This window comes from Hordeum vulgare, chromosome 5H (assembly GCF_904849725.1).
Source record: "Hordeum vulgare subsp. vulgare chromosome 5H, MorexV3_pseudomolecules_assembly, whole genome shotgun sequence".
NCBI classification, from domain to species: domain Eukaryota; kingdom Viridiplantae; phylum Streptophyta; class Magnoliopsida; order Poales; family Poaceae; genus Hordeum; species Hordeum vulgare.
In genome coordinates, this window is record NC_058522.1 from 465,641,787 (window position 1) to 465,665,293 (window position 23,507).

Consider the following 23,507-nt stretch of genomic DNA (forward strand, 5'->3'; position numbering starts at 1 on the left):
CCAATAATGCCTTCATCCCCAGCCAGTAGATAAAGTTGGGCGACTTAGAGTGCATTGCGAACGCCCATGGTGATCTGGTCCTTACTGGGGTCTCAACCTTGACCGATGAGCCTAGAAACCCCGAAGCATTAACTTCAGGCCTCCAACTCGGCCTTGTCACCGGGTCGAGCTTGACCCCGGACTCGGCTTCGAGCTCGGATCCAATCGAAGCATTCGAAGACCAAGGGTCAACCTTGGCTGAGCACGTCCCTTGTGCCGACACGCCAGAGATCAACTCCAGAGGAATTCTGGAAAACAATCCGGCCAACTTCTCGCTATTGAGCGAGACGCTGGCTCGAATCCATACTATGGATATTACGGGTGACCCATCCCCGGGCTATGCTCGGATCGGTCTTGAGGCGGGATACATGGAATTTTACGTCCCACCCACCACCCACTTGGTAGACACTATCGAAGATTTAACCATATGTTGGACTTCTCCTCAGAAGAGGCTGGTGACGTAGATGAGGATGCCGACACAAATGCTCCTCCCACAAGTGGACGATGGACAACCACCTCCACCTATGATGTCTACATGGTGGACACACCTGGTGACAAGGGAGACGACACCACAGGGAAGAGCGGCGATGGCACCTCAACACAGAATGGTGGCGAAGAGCCACCCAAGCGCTGGCGTCAGCGCAAAAAATCGAAGGGATGGAAAGGTAGAGGAGGCAACATGGGCATGGGAGAAAACAATACCCTGGACTGTTGGAAATATGCCCTAGAGGCAATAATAAAATGGTTATTATAATATTTCATTGTTCATGCTATAATTGTATTAACATGAAACAATAATACATGTGTGAATAAATAGATCACAATGTGTCCCTAGCAAGCCTCTAGTTGGCTAGCTCGTTAGTCAATAGATGATCATGGTTTCCTGGTCATGGGCATTAGATGTCATTGATAACGGGATCACATCATTGGGATAATGATGTGATGGACAAGACCCAATCCTAAGCATAGCACTAGATCGTATTGTTCGTATGCTAAAGCTTTTCTAATGTCAAGTGTATTTTCCTTCGACCATGAGATTGTGCAACTCCCGGATACTGTAGGAGTGCTTTGGGTGTATCAAACGTCACAACGTAACCGGGTGACTATAAAGGTGCACTATGGGTACCTCTGAAAGTGTGTGTTGGGTTGGTATGAATCGAGATCGGGATTTGTCACTCCGTGTGACGGAGAGGTATCTCTGGGCCCACTCGGTAGAACGTCATCATGAGCTCAATGTGACTAAGGAGTTAGTCACACGATGACGTGCTACGGAAGGAGTAAAGAGACTTACCGGTAACGAGATTGAACAAGGTATAGGTATACCGACGATCGAATCTCGGGCAAGTTCTATACCGAAAGACAAAGGGAATTGTATACGGGATTGATTTAATCCTTGACATCGTGGTTCATCCGATGAAATCATCGTGGAGCAAGTGGGAGCCACCATGGGTATCCAGACCCTGCTGATGGTTATTGGCCGGAGAGGTGTCTCGGTCATGTCTGCTTGTCTCCCGAACCCGTAGGGTCTACACACTTAAGGTTCGATGATGCTAGGGTTATAGGGAATTGTTATACGAGGTTACTGAAAGTTGTTTGGAGTCCCGGATGATATCTCGGACATCACGAGGAGCTCCGGAATGGTCTGGAGGTAAAGATTGATATATAGGATGGATGGTTTTGGACACCGGAAATGTTTCGGGCGTCACCGGTAGTGTACCGGGACCACCGGGACCACCGGAGATGGTCCCGGGGGTCCACCGCGAGGGGCCACCAGCCCCAAGAGGTAGCATGGGCCAAAAGAGGGAGGGCAACCAGCCCAAAGTGGGCTAGTGCGCCACCCACAAGGAGGCCCAAGGCGCAGGAGGTGGAGAGGGGGGGAACCCTAGGCGCTGGTGGGTGTGGGGGTGCGCCACCCCCTCCCCCTGCCCTGGCCGCCGCACCTCCCATTTGGGGGGGGGGGCTGCCGCACCACCTAGGATGGGAACCCTAGGGGTGGCACCCCCCCTCCCCTCCTCCTATATATAGTGGTTTTTTTGGGGCTGTTTTGGCACACAGTTTTCCCTCTCCCTCGGCGCAGCCGTGCCCCCCTTCTTCCTCCTCTCCCACGGTGCTTGGCGAAGCCCTGCCGGGAGACCTCTTCTCTCCATCGACACCACGCCGTCGTGCTGCCGGAGATCTTCCCCAACCTATCCCTCCTCCTTGTTGAATCAAGATGCGGGAGACGTCACCGGGCTGCACGTGTGTTGAACGTGGAGGTGCCGTGGTTCGGCACTAGATCGGAAGCACACCGCAATCTGAATCGCCGCGAGTACGACTCCATCAACCGCGTTCTAGAAACGCTTCCGCTTAGCGATCTTCAAAGGTATGAAGATGCACTCACCCCTCTCTCGTTGCTGGTCTCTCCATAGAAAGATCTGAATATGCGTAGGATTTTTTTTGAATTTATGCTATGTTTCCCAACATGGACAACTTGGACGACCGCGTTAACCCCGCTGCCCCCGAACAACAGCTCGATGATTCGGAGGGGCGCGGGGATAAGGATAATCCCGAGGACCTCAACCGCTCCGAAGACATCAACTGCGTTCCTCTCTCCAGAGAGGAGAATAGTCTTGGAGATGAGGATTTCATCGTCCCCCAAGACCCGCTGGATCAAGAGTGGTTTAAGCGGCAACTCATAGCCACAACCCAAAGCCTGAAGATGAAACAGAAGCAGGTGAAAGCCGAACAAGACCCCTTTACTACAAAAGGACGAAATTACTAGCAGTCAAATAAGGGTATGGCAATGAGCCATGGGATCAAAACAAAAGTTACCCGGGTCGATAATTCAATTCGGAACCCGGGCTCACATGCACCCTGTGAACAGTAAAATAAAAAAAATGGAAAATAAATTTAAAAATTTCCGATATTTTTTGTGGTAAAAGATGCATGAGTGTGTGATGTTCGTGCCAAATTTCAGAGCATTGGGGTATTTGAACTGCTCTCAGCCAAAAAGACAAAATCAGGTCAAAATAGTGCAAAACAGTAAACATTTTACACACCCCAATTTTATCTTTTTTGCTGAGAGCTTCTCAGATGTCCAAATGATCACAAATTTGCCACGAACATCACGCATTCAATCATCTTTCATCATAAAAAAATAGGATTTTTTAAAACTTTTCTAGTATTTTAAATGATTTTACTATTCATGCCCGGGCTCATGTGAGTCCGGGAGCTAAATCACCACATCCTTGTGTATAATGTTTTTTGCCGAATCTTTAACCCACGTTACAACGAAAGTCATTCTCTATCAAATCTTTTTGTATGACTACAATACTTGATGATGTTTGATACGAAATAAGATTTGAAATTTTTTGAACTTTTTTTCGAATTACTCATTTTTATTGTATATAGGACGCGTCGGTACCAGGTTCTCCTTTGTATTTTCTCCTTGAAGATACCCTAATGAACTCACACATGATAAGCCGACACCGCTAGCCAAACACTCCCGACGGTTTTTGTGTAGTCCAAAAGAATTGTGATGCAAATAAGGGGGTGTTTGTTTCCAGGGACTTTTTGGTGTAGGAACTAAAAAAAGTCCCTTTTAGTCCCATGTGAAACAAACGGGAGGGACTTTTAGGGACTAAAAGGGGGTATTTGGGACTAAAGGAAGAAGTCCCTATGAGAGGGTCTTTTTGGGACTTTTTGACACTTTTTCCAACAATGCCCCTACTTTTAGCATGTCATTTAATAACTTCTAGTACATTACTAGGGGTAACACGGTCTTTTTGCATGTCATTTAGTGACCTTTAGTCCATGTTTAGTTCTTGAAAACAAACGGATAGGGACTAGAGACTGTCTAGTTGGGACTAAAAAAAGTCCTGGGACTTCTGAAACAAACAGGGCCTAAGGCAAGTCACGAGCTGACTAGATCAGGTAGAGATAGAATAGTTCGTGTGGTTTAGACCATCTCTAGCAAATCGTGTATAATGATCAAACTCGTATAAAAACATGTTTACAGTTTCGGTCGGAAAAACTCCACGAAGCAGATCCTGTGAAGCTTGTTCAACCCATATAATTTTTAAGGGGCACGATAAATCTATGCGTGAAAACCTTATATGTGCAGTTTTGAAGGCACTATACAGTTCAACCCATAAATTGGTCAAACCTCGTCGAAGCGAACACGTCATTGCGGAACTGGCCGGAATCTACCTGGACCTCACCGGAATCCGCCGCCGCATGCCGGAATTTGTCGTCGCCGGTCCGAATTGCGGCCAGCTCGACCTCCACTGCCGAGGCGAGGCCGTCCGCGGGCAGGATGAAGCAGGCCACTGACGGCCTGAATCAGGGCGGGGCGGCACCGGAGAAGAGCGGGGCAGGGTGAGGGAGCTCGCATGGTCACGACGGGGAACGTACGAGCGACGGCGGTCAGTGTGGAGCTCAATTAGGGATGGGCAATGCCGAGCCTAATCGGGGCGGCAACGCAGGGCTCCTCTACTGTATGCATGGCCGGAAACTATAGCTGGTCAAACGGGCTAGGCTAAACAGGCCAACCCGCGAGCCCGCCGGCATGGCCCGCCATGGGCCAGGCACGGCACGACTTAAACGGGTTGTGCTAGGTATGCAACCCAGCTTGAGCTGTGCTTGGGCCTGAAGGCTGGGCACGTGGGTCGGCACCGCACGAGCCGTTTATATATATATATATATATATATATATATATATATATATATATATATATATATATATATATATATATATATATATATATATATATATATATATAGGTGTGTGTGTGCGCCCCAAACAATTTACCTATATATATATATGAAAAATACATCCTACCACCTAGGGATAGTTACCCCACATGTTTCATATACTATCATGCGGTAGTATATATATTAATTTATTATTTATATTATGTTTATATGCGGAGTATTATATATAAAAAATTTCAAAGTGAGTTACATGAAAAAATTACAAGTTAGCCCATAGTTTTTATTATATTTGTGAAATACATATATTTTTGTACGTAAAAAAACATACACAAAATATGATACATACTACTAAAAAAATAGTATATATACTACCTAAACATTATTATATACTACATACTACGCGTACATACTCTTCGATTTATTAGATATTACATATAACATACAAAACGCAAGTGATGGTAACTACCACCGGTGGTAGATAAACTTTGTCATATACGAAAATAGCCCAACATTTGAAAATCGACCCAAAAATTGCCTAAAAACGACCCAAAATCGAGATTGGTATGCCGACGGGCCGGCCCGTATAGCTCCCGTGCCCTGTCTGGCCCGGAAGGCTGCGCACGTGGGCCGCATGGCACGACCTGGCTAATATTCGTGCGTGGACGAGCCGTGCCGTGTCATGTCGGACCGGCCCATATAGCTCCCGTGACGTGTCTGGCCTGGGAGGCTGCGCATGTGGGCCGACACAGCACGCCCTGACGGACCGTGCCGTGCCGTGTCGGGCCGGCCCGTTTGGCCAGGTATGCCAGAAATGGGTGGCGCCAAGACGACGCGGGGACGCCGAGGCGGCAGGGCGAGGCACGCCGTGGCCGAAGACGCACTCGCCGGAACGGGAGGAGAAAGAAAAGGCTATAGCTGAATACAGTTTTATTTACGGGGTATGTTCTGTTCGGAACAATTTCGTACTGTAAAAACGATTTACAGTGTTCTTTATACGTGTTTTTACAGATATGCTAGAGATGATTTTAGAAACTACCCTTTAGAAAGTGCTGAGGATATTAGCACCGACTGTACGCATATCCAGGACTATTTAAACCTCTTTTCCCCGGAGAAAGAATGGCATCCGCCTGACTGAATCCCCGTGGACACATCCGGACATGTTCATGGATAGTTGATGATGTCCATTTGGATCCAAGTTGAACATGCTCTGAACCGGCGGCGAATCTACCGGCTTTTAGTTGTGACAGCAGGTGCGGTGCGTTGACCAACGCCGATGCTCTGCGCCTCCGCGTAGTTGCTTGACTGCTCGGCCACACAAAGGCACCGCGGGCGGCGGGGCGAGCCCACCCCACCGGCCGCGCATCCTTCCACGGTCGCTGGGGAGGTACCCCGCGGCCGGCCAGCTCTAGCTTGCACCGCACCCACGGACCCACCCGGCGCGGGCTTGTCCAGGTGCCCCGGAAAGTGACCGGCATGGCATCGTCGAGTGCTAGTATCTGTGTGGTGCCGTCACCTGCTTTCTACATCAAGTTTACTCTACTCCTTATCTAGCTCTAGCGTAATTAATCGCCAGAAGTGCACTTGGAGACGGCCGAGTCCTGCGCTTTGACCGTTTGGCATGTGTCCATAAATCACAGGCCCACGGGTAGATAGATATGGAGTTGGAGCAATGAGCAATCGCTTGGTCTGTGCAGCGCCAATAAATAACACCGTCTTCTTGTTCGTTGCTTGTGCCGGCACACACAGTGATCTAGCTAGTTCGTCTGCTAGTTTCTGTCAGCAGGGTTCGATTCGGGACTGGAGGGTTCGGCCGGCGTACGATCGCCTCTCTGGTGACGGCCCCTACAGTTTAGTTACTGTTAGTGTTAGGTACTCCAATCCAGTATACAGTGTCGATGCAACATTCTTTCATGATGGCCTCACTCGCTGATCAATCAAACTTGTTGAACACCGTTCCACGATCCAGATTGAACCCACACAAACTAATATAGCAGAACCTAGATCAAGTAGTTTCAGCTATGCTGATGTGCTGTGCTGGCCAACTGATTCGAGGAGGCTTCCTTCTCCATGCATCGATCGAGCTTAAACTCAGCTTTCACGGGTCATCTCTTCTCAACACATGCATGATCGCTACACCTCATGATAATGCAGGATCATGCACGCGACGCCAGCATGCATGATACTACTACCACCCAAGTGGCTGCAAGGGAGCAACGAGCAAGGCGAGAGATCATGGCGACCCGGCCGGCCGGCCATGGCCCCCCTGAGCGATCGACCGACGGCCGGACGGGCCATCATCACCGGACAAATACAGCAACAGCAAAGCAACCATCCTATCCTATACAGATAAAAAGAAGAAGAAGAAAAAAACGGCCAGCCTCTGAAAGGCTCTGACCATATCAGGCGCCGGCGCCGGACCTGAATCATGGATGCCGGGCCCCCAGCCCCAGCGCCCAGCGCCCACCGGCGACCGGCGAGTACGATCAGATTCTTCGGTATCCCCACCACACCACACACAGCTACGGGATCAAGATGGACTAAAATAACATATCACAAGGCACCGCCGGCCGGCCCGTGCCCCCACCAGCTGCATGCCTGCCTATCGCGTCTGCGCCCATGCATGCCATTCCATGCAGGCCTACCCGAACCGGCCAGCCGAAGCTAGCACTACGCCTCACAGGTCACAGCACAGGCGACCAGCGTATTTATGCATGCGAAGCCTACAACTTTAAGTGCGCTGCTGCATGCGCAGCGACAGCGGGCTCTTCAGTCTTGACCTCAACAGGCTGGTCTTGCAAACCGCATTGTTGTGAACTTCTTACATTACTATATACCAGGAGCTACTAGGTGCCAAGTTTACACCCCCAAGATTATTGTTAGGTTTCTCTCTGTCAAAAAAAAAACTTATATATATAGTTCAAAGTTCTCACTCCACCTAGCGAAAAACTTGGGTGCAGGAACACCAAGCAGAAATGGAAATGTCCTTGAACGAATTTCAGAGAACTCCTGTTTGAAGCCCTTGACAGTTCGTTTCGTCGGCGACGTTCCTACCCCCAAGACGTTAGATCTCCACTCCTGTCTTCTGTGCTAAATGAGATGGGCACTGTATCGATCCTGGGTCCTGCCATCCATACAGGCCACCTGCACACAAACAATAATACGGCTAATCATTCAACTGAGTAGAGGGTTGTAGCAACATGAGATCTTAGAGAGTGGGGTTCCTGAGCAAGACATGTATACATATTTGCAATGGGTGCAAACTTCACTAAAACTGGTAAAAAAGTGGTGTCGATAGACCAAAAGCAACTTGACAGCCAAAACAATAACCAACAGGTAGTATCGATGTGTCTCAATATATATTGAGATCTACTGCTCCAGTACCTGTCCAAACAAGCTACATTAACTTATTAATTTATCCTGGGAAAGATTTCTCTGTAAAGACTGTAGTATGTATATATACTACTTGCCACATATAGCACAAACCATCCACACTATTCCCTGTTCTTCGGAAGAAGAAAAAAAGAACTACTCTTTGCAAAAAAGAAATTGAGAAACGGAACTGCTCTTTGCAGAAATCTGTCGGTCCTGTACTTGTCAGAACAATATTAACTTATAAATTTATCCAAGGGAAGACTTCTCTATGAACAGTAGAATTTATAAATGTACTTTTTTGTAGAATGTACTTGAGACGTATAACTCAATGAACAAACTATTCCCTGTCCTACTGGAAAACAAAGCTACTATTTGCAATATATTAGTTTGGAGCATACTCCACACTTAGTTTCTGATGTCTAGAATGTATAATAGATCGAAGCATACTTCACACATACAATTGAACAATTTTACTTATGACAACTAAACCAACAGAAGCATACTTCATCCATACAATTAAACTATTTTACTTATGACAACTAAACCAACAGAAGCATACTTCATCCATACAATTAAACCATTTTACTTGTGACAATTAAAGCAAAGAAGCATACTTCCTACATACAATTAAACAGTTTTGCTTGTGATAATTAAACCAACAGAAGCATACTTCATACATACAATTAAACGATTTTGCTTATGACAATTAAACCAACAGAAGTATACCTCATACATACAATTAAACAGTTTTACTTATGACAATTAAACCAACAGAAGTATACCTCATACATACAATTAAACAGTTTTACTTATGACAATTAAACCAACAGAAGCATACTTCATACATACAATTAAACAGTTTTACTAATGACAATTAAACCAACACAAGACAACACCACTTAATTAGCATGCAGTGCTAATGGATGGATATATGTAGCAAAAAATGGTATAATATGGAGAGGAATCTGGTATATGTACTCTAGTATATCTAAATTAATCCACGCCACTATAAGTGCACATAATAGTAAAATAGGGGCAAGAAAAATCACGGACCCTAGAAGTGGAACCCCTGATGCAATGAACTTTGAAAAGCTATAGTTGTTTTAAAGATGTCTAAAAATTCAAAACAAAATTTCAAAACAAATAATAGATGTGCAATATGCATGACTTGCATACACCTGCAAAGTTTATGCAAAGTGGTGAAATCATTTATGAAACCTGAAAATTACACAAATTGCAACGGGCAATATCATTTTTTTACACAACTGGGAGGTGATAAAGTTTCCTTATAGATACAAGCACACTCTATAGTACATCCATGCATATTACTTCCTCTGTATCAAAATATATGTTGCTCGGGCAACTGTAGTTCAACTACCCGAGTGACATATATTTCGGTACAGAGGGAGTATTTATATATTTTTTGTTGGCTTTTCACCTTCAGGATCGAACACACGATCACCCTGCAGCTCGATTATTCGTGTACGTGCAACTCGGCTCAACGTATACGAACTAGCTGTAGCACTCGATATCTTACTGACGCTTACGCAAACACCGGGATCAGAACACAAGCACGCGAACGCAGCAACACGAAGATGGCCAAAGGCACGTGTCGTGCCTCGTAAATATCTCTTTATTGCTTTTCTCGTTTTTCTGGCGTTACATAGCAACATATGTTGCATATATATATGCACCGTCCTAACCATGGCTAGCATAGCCGACTTCAATATAACCTAGCACAATACGTACACGGACACAGAACTTGCTTGACTTGGACTTAACCACCAAACCTACAACCTGTATCAAACCATAAAAGAACGTACAACTAGCACACATATAAAACTAGGAAACCAACTCAAGTTTACCTAGTTACACCACAACGCTAATCACTTTCTAATTAAACCAAACTCAAGCAAACTTAGTACTAGTCACACGTACCCATGTTTGGATTATACCAACATTCACCCCCTTAATCCAAACACTCGACTCATCGACTCGGAACCAACACATCGTTTGGATTACCAGTCCACGCCATCATATCTTAGCGTGCTACATGCAGACTAAACACATAGTCACTCATGCAGGAACTCAACTTAACCGACGCGCATCCATCTTCACGCTGACCTTCGTCTTCTTGCTGAGACACACTAACGACTCAGACACAAAGAAAAAAAGTAAAGACACGACTCCTTTTTTTGTTTCTTATCTGCCGCAGCTTCTTCATTAAAGCAACCCTGGGCCGTCATCCACGCCCACTTTAGTTAGTTGCAGAATCTCGTGCTCCTTCTTTGCCTCCTTCCGCGGATTAGTACACTCTCGAGAATAGTGTCCATAGTCCTAACAATTGTAGCAACGAACTTTAGATTTGTCGAACTTCCGGTACTTGTGCTTATCTTTTTCTTTATTGCACGAGAACATTAACTGCTCCTCTTCTTGGTCGCGTTCCCATCCTTTCAACGTCAATTCATAGGTCTTTAGCCGCCCGATCACCTCCATCACAACATCTTTGTCACATCACCCCACTGCTCTATGGTGCCAACGATCGGTAAAAACTTGTCCGGAACGGCTCGTAGTGATTTCTCCACAACCGTGATGTCCTCCATCTTTGATCCGAGAGCTCGCATCTCATTAACCAGGGAGGTTAGTTTTAACGCAAATTCACCAACCCCTTCTGACGCCTTCATGCTCATCCTCTCGAACTCCCTCCTTAGAGCTTGAACACGTGCCTTCTTGACACGATCATCTCCAGCATGCATCTCCTTGAGCGCTTGCCAAACTTCCTTTGTCGTCTCTTTCTCCGATATGGACATGAAAACAGCATCAGACACACCTTGGATTATGGCGGCGAAAGCCTCTTGGTCCTTTGTCTCTTCGACCGCGCAGTCACCTTCCACCGCTGCCCAAACTCCACGCGCACGCATGAAGATTTTCATCTTCGCGGCCCACACCCCATAGTTGTCACCATCAAGCATGGGGTACTGGATGGTCACACCACCACCACTCGACATGATCCTCTTCTTTGATTTTCCGTCGTCCGTGACACAACTTGACGGCGACGACAACTCCACCGTGAAGCAACTTGACGAAGAAGCCTCCACACCTTGCTCTAGATATCAATTGTTGGCTTTTCGCCCTCAGGATCGAACACACGATCACCGTGTAGCTCGACTAGTCGTGTACGTGCAACTCGGCTCAACGTATATGAACTAGCTGTAGCACTCGATATCTCACTGACGCTTACGCAAACGCCGGGACCAGAACACACGTACGCGAACGCAGCAACACGAAGATGGCCAGAGGCACGTGTCGTGCCTCGTAAATATCTCTTTATTGCTTTTCTCGTTTTTCTGGTGTTACATAGCAACATATGTGTGCATATATATATGCACCGTCCTTACCATGGCTAGCATAGCCGACTTCAATATAACCTAGCACAACACGTACACGGACACAGAACTTGCTTGACTTGGACTTAACCTACCAAACCTACAACCTGTATCAGACCACAAAAGAACGTACAACTAGCACACATATAGAACTAGGAAACTGACTCAAACTTACCTAGTTACACCACAACGCTAATCACTTTCTAATTAAATCAAACTCAAGCAAACTTAGTACTAGTCACACGCAGCCATGTTTGGATTATACCAACATTTTTTAATCTAGAGATTTTCGTTGATTGTAGTTTTTTGTCGGTAGCTTATCGCGCAAACCACTTGGTTGAATCTGGAGATTTTAGTCGGATCCTTATGCTTTAATATTCTTTCTTTTTTATTTAAACCCAATATTCTATTCCAATTTTTCACTAGCTAACTTCCTTCAACCTTTATATCATATATAAACAGTCAAAATGGTCCTTGTTCCACTGAAAATCAATGTTAATGACAATGCATTGTCTATTAATTGAACATTTTTTTATTCTTGGTTTTGTTGTAAGTATACATATTTACGTATCATTAAATTATATCGAAAAGAAGACACCTTGGGTGAAACCTAGAGGGGGTAAAGACCACTTAGTGCATACATATAAGGCTTTGGGCTTACCGTTTATCTTTGATCATTTGCACACACTAATTAATTTCTTTCAACTTAAACTACACTCTAACTCTGAGTGGCTCAAAGAGGCCAACAACCCTATATAGTTCACACCCACATTTGTGGCAACTCGCATACATTCTTTTCATTCATTCATGTGAAAAGGTTAACCAAAAACTGATGTAATGGGTGGGGACAGTGTTACTATGTGTATGACTCAAGGTATTTTGAGATATCATGATACTAGTTAAAGACAAGTGCATTGCGTCATCAACAACATAGAGAGGTTGGTCCGCTTCTAACGATGAGCCACATGTTTCACGCCTAACTAAAAAACAAATATTCGTAGTGTGTGCAACTCCGACAGCCTCTAAGGTGGACTCCACTAAAAATTTAAAAGGGAAGGTGTGCCACATTTATCCCTCAACCGCTCTAGTTGTGGACTTTCTTCCATCTTCCTCTTGTTTCCATGGTGGAACAATTTCATTTCTTTAGTTGTTGGAGGCATCCTCTAAGAGCATCTGTGGGGTGTAGTTTTTGTTGATTCTAAATGCTCCCCCTCCTCTTAGTGGCACCTTCCACAAATGGCATGCTCCAACCTCTAATCCAAGAACATTAGCATCATTTCTTAGCTTGGAGGTAGCCTCTAAGGAAGCGACCCCAACTTTCAAGTCTAGATTAAGTTACCGGAGAAGGTTCGAGGAGTTGGAGATCTACATAGTTTTACCATTTGGTAGGGTTCATCTAAGTGACAACCTCGACCTTTATATGTTGTGCGTGTTTTCACAAATCTTAGAAGCAATAGGCGGGGCTAGCATAGAGCCAATCTCACCTAGCGGGTATTACACCAAACCCTTGGACTTATGTGGCGTGACTCCACCCAATGAAGGGTTGCTGCTCAAGAGAGGCAATAGAAGAAGTATTGGGAGGGGAACTAATTGATTATTTGTTGATTATCTCATCTAACTATGAGGTAGTCATAAGCTTGTACAAAAGATTTGAAGCCTAAGTATAGGATCCAAACAAACTTGGAAAGGACTAAGCAAACTTGGAAACAATCTTTACAAATAAAATTCTACCAAATAAAAAATACAATTGATTTCCTAATTTGATCTATTGTTGGTTGCACGAGCTAATCCATCATCGTGTGGCGTTTCTCCCCTCCTTGATCCACCTCTTCTCGGGCCGAGAAGAGGATAGGGCTTCTGGACGTTAGCCATCGGCGGATGAATTGTTGTCATCGAGGAACATATCAACCTTCATGTTATACAACTTTTGCAATGGTGACCACGAGAGAACCGGTCTTCATGGTTGAAATACAAGCCTTGGGCTCGACATGCTATCATCTCCGCCTGAGACAGCGTACAGTGTTGGCGCCTAGCTCATGCGACAACCATTGATCCAGGTGGTAGGAGAGTTGGAGTAGGGAGGATGTCATGGCCATGAAGCAAAGCATTAGCTGCTCTCATGGCTAGATCTGAAGTTGATGGTGCCCAATTTTCCCCACATTCACAAATGCATGCCCAACTCATTACCTCCATGAGAGAATTCAGACACCACATCTCCACATCGACTGTGAGTATCTTGGATATTAGTGGTGTAAATCATCACCCGTTGGTCGGCTCGTAGGCGTGGAGGCACAACCAAGGAAGGCATTGAACTACCTATTGAAGTCTTCCACGATGCTCATGCACTTGAGGGAGATGATCTCATTGAGAGCGTTGCTTGTGGATGGTTGACCAAATCGGGTGTTAACCAACTCGGTGAATGAATACCATAACGGAGGGCCATAGTCATCCTTGTACTAGCCATACCACATTTGGGCATCGCTCACCAGATGGGAGGAGGTAATGCCCATCTTCTTAGCTTTTGATGCATGTTGCATGATGAAGAAGAAAGAGCGACATCTTAGCCAGGACAATCGGTCAACCTCATCATCCTAGGTGAGAAATTACATCTTGAAGTGACATAGTGGTATGCCTTTGTGTGTTGTTGGAGAATAGCGGTCAAGCAGTGGATGGCTGATGTCATATTTGCCAATGGTACAACCACCCGAAGGATGCCCCCTTTCGCCATTCTGAGGGTCGCCAAGTTATATTTTCATGTATATTGATTGATTTCGTGCACGATTCAAGAGAGGTTATCCACTTTGGCATCTTTTTGTCCATCTATTCGACGACAATTTACTGTTGGTTGTTTGTGGAATCTTGGACCTCTGTGGTGCGACTCCAGCCACAAGGAGTTGTGACACGAATGAGGAAAGGGAAGAAGTGTTGAGGGGGAGAGTAACTGAATCTTTATTTCTTGTCTGGTCTGACTAGGAGGTGTGCACTATAAAGCATGTATACAAGACTTGTGTCCTGAGGCTAGGGTCCTAACAAACTTGGGAATGACTTGGTGCCCGAAGGCTAGTGGTGGCACGAAGCTTAGAGGCGACGATGGTGACATTTGAATATATGGAGACAACCTATAAGATCTTAGAAGAAGCCTTAGAGGAATGGATACAATATGGATGCTCTTAGCATCACTAGTGTTTTGAGACAGCACTGCCCCTAAGCATGGCCTATCTTGCTACCTCTAAGCTTAGCACAAAAGCCTATAGTTTGTAGTTTGATTAGCCTCTAATGTGAACTCTAACATAATATAACATAATCTCTTTTATCAGCAAACCTTACTGTTAGTTTCTATGTGTGGACGAATGCATAGGGCCACCGAATATTTTAGTCAAAGAGAAATCTTAAAGGCTGTCTCTTAGCTTGAAGAAGACACGAAGGGATTTTAGTTGGAGACGAACTGGTGCAGTGTATAGTGTCCGTCTCCAATAAACATAGAGGCAACTTTAGAGACATCAAACAATAGTGTTGATGCTTAAAAGGCGATAAGCACATGGGACTACCCAAGACATAATGCTTTGGTACCATCTTCAATGCTTATAGTGAACTAAAACAGCTCTATGGGCCCATACGCACATAGCCATCTGTGTTGATGCAAGTTTAACCTATAGTAAACTAGGGATTGACCGGGTGCATGACATTGGAGCTATGCTTAGCTGATAGCAGTACAATGCAGCTAACTCGTTAATTTTCTTGTTCATGAATAAACCTTTTTAAAGTTTGTACCACCTTTATGTGCTTAATTTTTTTAGCAGAATAATATTATTTATTTTTAAATTCAACAAATAAGCTGGTGAATTTGTAGGATGGATGCTTCAGTCGACAGTTCGACACCACACCAATACATAACATGCATGTGCATGCTTGTATAATGGGAGTTTTTATTGACTCAACTAAATAATATATTTTATACAACATCTATGCATATACGATATAGGTATATGCATATATTCAGGATATGTTTTTTTTTCGTGGTATAACAGTATTCTCTCTTTCCAAGTACACACGTATAAATATCTTGCAAATAATAAGCAAGTTCAGAGACCCTCTATATCTAACAAAAATCAGGAAATTCAGGGAGCTCCTAGCTAATCAAGGTGTTAGTTTAATTTAATAACATAAAGTGAAAATCGAATGAATTTTCATACGAATTAAAATATAGGAACATAAATGTCACAATATTTATATTTGAAAAAAAATTACAAGATTTATTCCTGTTAAAAATGTGTAAAATGCAGGGCATATCACGCAATAAAAGGAGTTATTATATCCCAGAGACACAGCAGACAGATCCTAGTATCATATGATCATGATGTTCAGAACACAGCAAAATAAAAAATAGAAGAAGATAATGCATGTTGAAATGATGCAGCCATTTATGGTCTCCACTTACCATAACTTAAATACCTTATTTATTTACACTTAGATCAGATATTTCATATTTCCCACTTATGTATGTATCTATTTACGTACATGTTTTTTTATATAATTTTCCAAAACGTATAGTTATGATTTTTCACCATCATGACCATATGACCCTATATGATCAGAAAAAATATGTTTGTACATCACACAGAAAAAGCAGGAATATGACATAATGTTTTGTTGAAAATCCAACGCTAAGACCAAGAAAATTCCTAACCCACTACTAAATAGACGTGCCATAAACAGAATGAAAGGACGAGCCTGCTTCACGAGACTCTGGCCTGCTTCAGCATGGGCTGAACAGGCCGGCAAAGCTTCGACCAAACACATGCGACCCACCCACATGTGGAGACCCTAGAAGGTGGGCTGGGCTGACATCCCTACTCTGGAGACTCTGAAGCCGAGCCAGAGTCGTGATGCAAGAGGAGAAACTGTCCTCGTTGGGCGTTGGGGGATAACAATCGAGCATTCGTTTCTATACTTTCAGGGTGTCAGGTCACGCAAATTGCCGTTTAATATTTTCGAAAAGGAACTTTTGAGGAAAACAGCATTTTTCAACATGTTCAGTACTTCACCAACTTTTTAAACCTTGCTCTATATAGGTTGAGAGAGAAGACAAGTGCAACACATTCTCTGGATTTGTACCCTTTCTCCCAATATAGAGTCAGATCATTATTTTCGGTGAAGATCCTGAGCATGTCAAATAACACTGTGTTCCCTCTCATAATTATTTTTGAAAAAAAAAATTGAGGTGCTCTGCACGATCTTACATGATAGGATCATCTACAGTGCAAGGTGTTTGGAGAGTTGCATAGAAAGACAAACTATTTTTTTGCTTAAGCACTGATGCTTATTGTTACAACACAGGTGCTTAATTAGGTACCTCTGCTATAAAATAATAAGCATTGCTTAAGAAAAAAAAAATTTATTTTTATAAACATCTCTCTAACCACTTTGTACCGCAGATGACTTAAGAATAAACTTTTGCGCAGCCGAAGGACCACCGCGATGGAAGAATAAGACACCCTTCGTTTGTATGAACTGCCCTTCTATTACTTGCAGTGGCATGTTCATACAGGATAAATGCTCGATCTTTATCTACAGCCCAAGCCCTCTGTACCAGTAAAAACGCTTGGCCCATTCAGCCCTCTACTTAAAATGCCCCTGGCCCTCTGCAGGGCCATGATCAACCTCCCCTACCATCCTACGGCCACGCTGTCCTGTTAAATTACAACTACTGCTACTGCTAATACTGCACCTATGTCTGCTGCTACTGTTACTATATTTACCTTGGTCAACATAGAAGAAGGCTGGGCCCTCACAGCCCTCATCCCAAACCCCTTTGCTTGCCTGATGCTTGAGCTGCTGCAGCTTATCAACCTCACCTTGATCAGCATATTGAGTTGAAGAGCTAGGGTTCAAGCTGGACATCTGGCGGGAATGCTCCTGAGGCGAAACCACTCTGCTTAATGGGTGCATTTGATCCGAGCTTCCAGATATGTAAGCATACTCCTTGCTGCCGCCTGGGTTCGTTGTGCTGTCAGTGTTATCGCTGCTTAAATTGCCGCTTGAACCTGCATCAGAATGGCTGAACAACGAAGAATCCTCGCTTGTACTTGTGGACTCTAATACTGGGTTCAATGTGTTGTTAACCAGCCTGTAGGTGTGGCCATTCACTGCATGATCCCTGCAAGACTGCGATTGCGCACCTTGATGCCTGCTAAAGTAACTCTGTCCTTCCGAGCAAGTTGGTTCTGGATCTGTTGTCTTCCTAGCTTTTTTTGTGTGTGATAGGCCTTGACCAATAATCAATTTCCTTAGAGACCTCGGAGCCCGTGGCGAACACCTGATGTGTTCAATGTGACATGATTTAGGACAGAAAAATACATATCAGAAAGCGATACACGGTATAACAGTGGTCTACTTACCTTGCGTAAAGCAGCATATATGCACACTCCGACCGGACATTTTTCAGAGAAACACGTTTCACCTGTAGATAACGCTCAAGACTGTTTAGCAGGGAAGATTGATTGGCATGAGTACATGGATAATAATTCTTATGGTATGAATATATGTCCCTGGGCAAGACTTTCTTTTGTTTAGACAAAAACAAATCATCATCTACTCACTGTTTCCAAGAAGAGAACTAGTCTTTTACTATTCAAAAACGAAATCCAGATATAAGCAACACATGATCAGCTGATCTTTCAATATGCAAAAGGGTGCACTAAGCAGACGAGGGAAGTATTACTACCTGGCTGTCATCCATTTCGTACCATTTCCCCTGCGAGTCCTTGACATAACATACATAATGACCAGAAACGGATGAATCCATAACATCACGATGGACAACCACAGCATAGAGCCTGTACACAGGGGAACAATCATCTGTTGCACTCATGTAGCTAGACAAATTCAAGTACTCCGGGAACCTGATGGCTTTATTAATCTTGCCAAACATACCAGACTGTCAAAAGTAAAAAGGGTTCTAATTAGCATAAACACAACAAAGAAAACTTGGTAAACAATATCCAAACCCAACACAGAAAATATAGCAACCTAGCATAATTTGATGTGACAATTCGTTGAGTCCACGAAGATTTTGTGGTGAAAACAACATAAGATTCTTAATGATACCTGATATCTTTTCAGTGCAATAGTCAGGATATTTGGTGCTTCTGATATTGTCAACTTCTTTTTGCCACGTTCATACGTCTTGCATCTGATGACATAAAGTAAGTTAAGAGCAACAGTGTTCGAAGAAAAAACATGGTCAGCCCGTCAGGTACCATTAATCTACTAGAAGATTAGGCCGGAAGAAAATGCACTCATTTATCTAATAAATCTGAAATAAATGATATAAGGAGATTGTCAACCTCAACTCCTACAATTAGTGGATTAGCTAAAAGCCCAAAAGTGCTATATTGCTACTGTAAACCGATCAAGCGATCACAGCTTTGTATTATGAACATATGCTAACTTGCGACTATATAACTGTCAATTAAACTAAAGTTTCATTGGGGATGCGAAGTGATAAATCCAAACAACTTAATAAATATAGAAAGTCACATCATGAAGTGATCTGTACCAACCTGGTACAATGGTATCTATTATCGCCATCTAAGACTTCTGAAGATGTAAATCGATGAAGTGCTTCTTCAAGAGTACTGATATCCCCATCTATTTCCACAGTAAGATCCAGAATACGCTCGCAATGTTCTGAACTGACCCCACACTTTGTGCATTTTATCTAGGAAAGAATATTAAACTCTTAAAAAAATGCAAGATGCTGTTACACTACATATGCAACACTGGCACTCAGAAAATATAGAATTGGAAAGGTTGAGTACTATTTGTGAAGAAAAGTAGAAAACCTTAGATCGTAGATAGCCCCCGAACATTAGCTGAATCAGTGTTGTTTCTTCAGATAACTTATGGGCACCATTTGCATTGGCTTCCTTCATGCTAGCAGATTGCATAGTATCAATTGCGTACCTGTTAAACTTATCATTAAGTGCAGTTCAATGGAAACACTCTTAGTCTTATGATGAGAATATCTGGCTTGTAATAGGTTAAATATAAGAGATTATTGGATCAAATGATTGATACCTAACAAACTAGAATGCACTAATGCTAATACTGAATAACAACATCTACAAACATCAACTCGCACAGCACTAATAATACCAACATCAGCACTAGTCCAAATATCAGAAAATTGTTACCCTATCACTATGATGGACTTTACAGTACTATTTTTCAATTATTCAGAAATAACAATACATCTAGTTATGTAGAAAATAGTTCAGCGGTACCTTTTGCATGACCACATGTAGGTACTGTTATCAACATTATCCAAAGAGAAAATAAGCCCATGAATTAATCACAACTTGATCCAGCCATCACTATATACATGGAATTTTTGGATTCTGCCATCTATGATCTATCATTTCAGCTTCAAAGTGTACCATTTTATGCATACACAATACTTTTGGCCAGTGAGAGCATACACAATATTTTTGGCCAGGGAGAGGTATAGAATTTTAACCGAAGAGAATGAGGAATAAAAAACCTCACCTGAGAAACTCATGAGCGTCTTCCTCTTTACCCGGGCCAAAGCTATTTCCGATGTCAGACAAATGTGAGAGTATTCCAGTAGGTGATAATTGAGACTGTCCTTGCTTACCCTCCACAATCAGTTTTTCAAACTCGCATAAGAAGCACCATTCCTTTTGGGAACCTAGAAAATACAGTAGTAATATACTGTAACTCAAGGGAACACGCTGAATAACATAAGAAAGAGTTTAGCATTAATTTACATTTTTTTGAATGAAGCCCCTCGAGAAAGTACGCTGTAAGTGGTCGGGTAAAGGCCAAACACTGAAGCACGACATTTGCATAGCAACTGTAAAAGAAACAAAAGAAGGTTAGGCAAAAACTACAACAATGAAGCACTAAACTCAGATTGAATAAATTATTTACACTATAAACTAAAGTGTCTTAATATGTTTAATTTTCAATAAGTTTTAGGCATGAGTTTGATTTGTGAATCCCCAGCTGCCACTGGACTCCTGTCTCGTTAAAGGAAACAATTTTGAAAGTAACAGGTTTAAACAATCTCAAAATGATAACTTATAGGATACACATAAATGGTCAGCACACTTTGTTCCAAAATAGCTATTGTACAGTTTAGTTAATTGTTTACCTATTCCCAAGGTTACAAAGACCGAAAGGACGCAATTCCACCTTGTCAAAGTTGTAGAGCTTGACGAAAAGTTCATACGGAAAAAGTGTCTGACACATCTATATAACCATTAGGTTCAGCATACAAAAGTATATGTTAGTGATTAAATGAGTCATTCGGTTTGACTTACCGATTCCGATGGATAGTGCCTCACGACTGTTGGAGCAGTTTGTTGCCTGATCAAACTTTTCGTCGTTGGTAGATTATCTGGCACCACAACTCTGATCTCTGATTTAACAGAGGATTCAGGAAGATCATCAGCCTTTTCAGATGGATCACACGCTACCGGAATCTGAGTGTGAGAGCCATTTTCAATAACGGAAGCGCCCTCGACTTTGCACGATTTACCAAAAGTTGGAGAACCCGAACAGTCAGCAGATTCAGCATGTCCTGTAACCTGAGGAAATGTGAACTCTGCGCCATCATGCTGAGAAGCCTCTGACGTATTGGACGCCTTCTCAAGGGGCATCTCCTTGCTTTCAACTGCTTGCTCGACTCCGGTCACCACACTTTCTTCATCTGAGCTAGTGCGTTCAATTTTCTTCGTGGAAGAAGCTTTTATTGTGGTGTCTTCTCTAGCATCAGCACTGAGTGGATGGCATTCATCTTTGTGTCCTTGTCTCCAGTGAGCTATCTGACATTTGACGGCGCTGCAACCAATAAAAGGGAAGTTACGGAAGTAACACTTTATGCAGTATGACAACTCTGAAGATGCTTTTAAGGATAAATGTAGTCAAATACTTGGTGATAGTCATCAAAATATTATCATGAAACATGGATAAAAGCAAAATTTAAGGATGTCAATAACTAATAGGCGGGACAACACCCACCTACAGAATAGACTATCACAAAACTAACTTGATACCAATGCTACATTCTATATACATATGCTCTGCTAGATAAAAATGTGCATAGAGCACTTTTTGTATAAAATGTTGAACTCATAATTGCAATCAATCCCATAATTTAAGAACAATGATCATTGCCAGCATTGACATAAAAGGCAGTATTAAGTTCCACTCGCAGCAGCTGGCTTTCAACAAAACAGAGTAACTCGTCATCACTGTACAAAATCGGTGAACTGATTAACTGAACTACTTACATGAATGGGCTCAATCATTTGAACAATTGAACCCAATGTGAGCGCGCCAGATGCTGGCTTCTATGCTAATTTCTGAAAGCAGCGCCCACTCTCAGAATAAACCGGGGCTAACTAACTTGATCATGTGAAAATTCTAGTTAGATGGTGCATTTACTGGGAATCAAACATTATGCAGGCAATGCAGGCGTCTTCAGTGAGCAAATAACAGGGAAAACAAACTCCACATTAAGCGCATTATGTGTAAGCCACTAGCCTATCATGAGTTCATGACAAACTCTCCACATAACGGGCAGTATGTGTAAGCCACTAGCCTATCATGCTCTAGGCAGCCAGCAAATAACTGGGAACCAGTGGTGACAGGGTGCCCCAAAAGACCAACCAAATACAGTAATCGCATAGCAGTTCTTTATTGGAAGCGATCGTATTCTTTTTTTATGTCAGTCAACATACGCATTGTCGTAGCATAATCGACATGAATTGCATAGTAAATAAATAAATAGAGTAAAATAAAAGTGGGACTGGAGTGCAGTTACCAATACTTGACGCTCTTGCAGCGCTTGCACCTGAACGTAGTCGGCGTCCGGCACACCGCACACGGCCCTTTCTTCCCCGCCGCCGCCGCTAGCATAGGCTCCGTCGCCGCCTCATGTTCCTCCTGTTCGAGCCGCGGCGCTGCCACCTGTTCGTCCCGCGGCCAGGCCACCTCAGGCCCCGCCACCTGATCGACCGGCGGCCAAGCCACCTGCTCGACCGGTGGCCAGGCCACCTGCGGCGCCATCACCTTCAAGACCGGCGGCCAGACGACCTGCGGCGCGGCCACCTTCTTGACCGGCGGCCAATCCACCTGCGACGCCGCCGCCTGCTCGACCGGCGGCCAAGCCACCGGCGGTGCCTCCATCTGTTCGACCGGCGGCCAGGCCAGCCGCATCGCCGCCACCTGGTTGACCGGCGGCCAGGCCACCTGCGGCGCCGTCCACTGAGTCGTGTCCGGCGCCGTCCAGTGAGGCGCGGCGTGGTGATCATAGTAGTAGAACGCGTCGCGCTCCGCGAACTGGGCCTGCTCCGCCGCGAGCCAGGCCGTCCTCTCCGCGTCCTCCTTCCTCGCGGCCGCGCGCCGCATCACCGCCACCAGCGCCACGACCATGATTGCCACCAGCACGGCGACGAAAGACGCCATCGCCTCCTCCCACGGCCCCGACCGCGCGCACAGATCTCACGGCCGCCGCCCGGAGCACTCTCGCGCACACTCGCTCCCTCCCTCCCTCGCAGGCCCAGACAATGGAACAAGGCAGCCGCACGCCGAATTGCTGCGCCTCGCCCGCGGGGGTATAGGGCCGGGGCACGCGCCCGCTTTTGTCCCCGTCCGCGGGCAGTAACGGCAGCCGCGGAAGGCTCCAGAATGCGGGCGCCGCGGGGCGGGCTGCGCCTGCGAGGTGCGCGAATGGAAAACGTGAGGGCGGCGCGGGGCGGGGCGGGGGGTGGAGGCGGCCAGGCGCGCTCGCTAGTAACGGCTGTATTTTCCTTTCCTCCTTTCCTTTTCTGTCCTCCCGGCGGCGGGTAAGCGCGAGGGGGACTCGCGCGGCGGCGGCGGCGGCGCGGCGCCGGTCTCCTCTGGGCCGTCCGATCCGGGCGGGAGGCTCCCCCCCCGCGCGTGCGGACAGGGATCGCGGGAAACTCTGACCGCGGTTGCGCCTTTTTGCAG

The 23,507-nt window shown here is 44.6% G+C and overlaps 1 protein-coding gene across 3 annotated transcripts; it reads right to left on the bottom strand.

Annotated features, from left to right (window-relative positions):
- Positions 1–7,534: 7,534 nt before the first annotated feature.
- LOC123398886 (ubiquitin carboxyl-terminal hydrolase 17-like) lies at positions 7,535–23,241 on the bottom strand. 3 transcript variants are annotated; one of them, XM_045093333.1, is made up of 12 exons: positions 22,339–23,241; positions 20,834–21,353; positions 20,665–20,762; positions 20,279–20,364; positions 20,037–20,199; positions 19,334–19,454; positions 19,052–19,209; positions 18,597–18,681; positions 18,214–18,426; positions 17,888–17,949; positions 17,249–17,805; positions 7,535–7,872 (listed from the first exon to the last, which is right to left on the bottom strand). In XM_045093333.1, exons 1-12 carry the CDS (start codon positions 22,980–22,982, stop codon positions 7,793–7,795), a joined length of 2,787 nt encoding a protein of 928 aa, XP_044949268.1. In that variant the 5' UTR covers positions 22,983–23,241; the 3' UTR covers positions 7,535–7,792. The 3 variants fall into 3 exon arrangements, with proteins under 3 accessions (XP_044949268.1, XP_044949266.1, XP_044949267.1); XM_045093331.1 differs by lacking the exon at positions 7,535–7,872 and having other exon boundaries at positions 16,991–17,805; positions 22,339–23,237; XM_045093332.1 differs by lacking the exon at positions 7,535–7,872 and having other exon boundaries at positions 16,991–17,805; positions 20,665–20,753; positions 22,339–23,236.
- Positions 23,242–23,507: the final 266 nt, after the last annotated feature.

Bases quoted from the DNA above. Each gene is read 5' to 3' on its own strand.
- LOC123398886 (XM_045093331.1), bottom strand. From the start codon at position 22,982: ATGGCGTCTTTCGTCGCCGTGCTGGTGGCAATCATGGTCGTGGCGCTG. The intron at 18,682-19,051 runs GTTGGTACAGAT...TTATGTCATCAG, and splicing joins AATAGATACCATTGTACCAG to ATGCAAGACGTATGAACGTG. The intron at 17,806-17,887 runs GTAAGTAGACCA...TGAACACATCAG, and splicing joins TATATGCTGCTTTACGCAAG to GTGTTCGCCACGGGCTCCGA.